Below are 1,499 nucleotides of genomic sequence, written 5' to 3'. Positions count from 1 at the left end.
GTCAAATATTCCTCTGCTTTCAGCTTTCTTTTGGACACAGTTAACCTGCATCCATGTTAAAGTTTCAACCTGGAGAGGGGAGGCCAGGACGCATGTGTCTGTTCTTTTGGTTCCCCATCTACCAGAATGGAAGGGGTGATGGTTTTCACTTCTTCCTCTTGGTTAGGGAATTCCTCTGAGTCACAATCTACTCCTGGTCAAATAGCTCAAACAGGTCATCTGTCAGCTGGGCAGGACTTTGCAGAGGAGGAGGAGATACTTAGTAGATGGTGACGGGTGAGTCATAAAGAGAAGGCTGCAGCTGGAGAATCCCAGAGGGAGATTGTAAGAAAGTTGGTTCCAAGTTACCCATCCTGGACAGGGCGTTCAGTAAACAGTACAGCACAGTGTAGTATTCAGAGTGGGGGCTTGGAACCTGCCCCACATACTAGCTTTGTGACCTTGAATGAGTTACATAACTTCTCTAAGGGTCAATTTTCTCATTTGTAAAGTGGGGATCATAATGGTACTTACCTCAGTGGTTTGTTGAGTTATAGGAAATAATGCCTGTGAATGCATATCAGGCACGGGGCACAGCCTCACACACAGTGGGCCACTGTAACCAAAGCTGTCATGAAACTCTCAGATAGTACTGTTGTGAGTAGAGAGGGAAAACCAGCTGTAAGTACTACTCGAATATAAGTTGTTACTCATTTTATGATGTTAGGTTGGATAGGTTGGCAAAAGCTGGAGAGTACGGCCTTGTCTTCACTATGAGGCGTCTGTAAAGTAGGAGTGGATATAGACAAGGAACTGGAAATGGAAAATGATAAACCTGGAGCCCCAGAAGAGCCAGAAGTGAGGCCAGACAAACAAGAAGGAACAAATGAAGGTGATGCTAATGGTAAGGGGGAGAGGAGAAGGTCCCCTTAGGGACCCAGGTGATTAGGGAGTAGGCAGCAGTGTCAAATTAAGCAGAAAACTGTAGCTAAACAAAACCCTACATAAAGGATACAAGTAATCATATGCTGCTTGTCTTCTGTTGAATGTGATTATTCAAATTAATACATCATTCGTAAGACTACATTCTTGAGCTCTAAGAATGATACTAGTGTTCCTTGGAGTATATGATCAGAATTTTTTTTTGTTTCTTCTTTTGCATTTTTATTTATTTACTTTTTTGTTCAGAAAGTCCGTTGTTACAGGTTCTGTCCAGCCATATGACTCTCCTGGTCCCAGAGTTCTTGGACTCAGCACACACTCAGGAGAAGGCCTTTGTCCATGAGGCCGGCAACATACAACACAAGCCTGCAGAGGAGTTCGAAGTCCCACAGCCCCCAGACACGTTCCTACCAGAGCAGAGTGGTGACATCTCCAATTCCTCAGCAAAAACCATGCAGCCCAAGGAAAGTGACACCCTCAGTTCTTCACCAAAAAGCATTACACCCAAGCAGGCTGACACCCCCAATACCTCAGCAAAAACCACGCAGGCTGACACCCCCAATTCCCAAGCAAAAACC

The 1,499-nt window shown here is 44.9% G+C and overlaps 1 protein-coding gene across 1 annotated transcript in view; it reads left to right on the top strand.

The window, feature by feature from the left end:
* The first annotated feature begins 266 nt into the window (after nt 1-266).
* The window catches only part of TXNDC2 (thioredoxin domain containing 2), a 2,027-nt gene continuing 794 nt past the window's right edge, over nt 267-1,499 (top strand). The window contains exons 1-3 of the mRNA XM_046671178.1: nt 267-276; nt 773-883; nt 1,168-1,389. Coding sequence (XP_046527134.1) covers nt 267-276; nt 773-883; nt 1,168-1,389 — 343 coding nt within the window. The remainder of the gene's footprint in view (nt 277-772; nt 884-1,167; nt 1,390-1,499) is intronic.

Source organism: Equus quagga, chromosome 9, assembly GCF_021613505.1.
Source record: "Equus quagga isolate Etosha38 chromosome 9, UCLA_HA_Equagga_1.0, whole genome shotgun sequence".
In the NCBI taxonomy this organism is placed as follows: Eukaryota; Metazoa; Chordata; class Mammalia; order Perissodactyla; family Equidae; genus Equus; species Equus quagga.
This window is presented reverse-complemented; position numbering and strand designations above follow the sequence as displayed.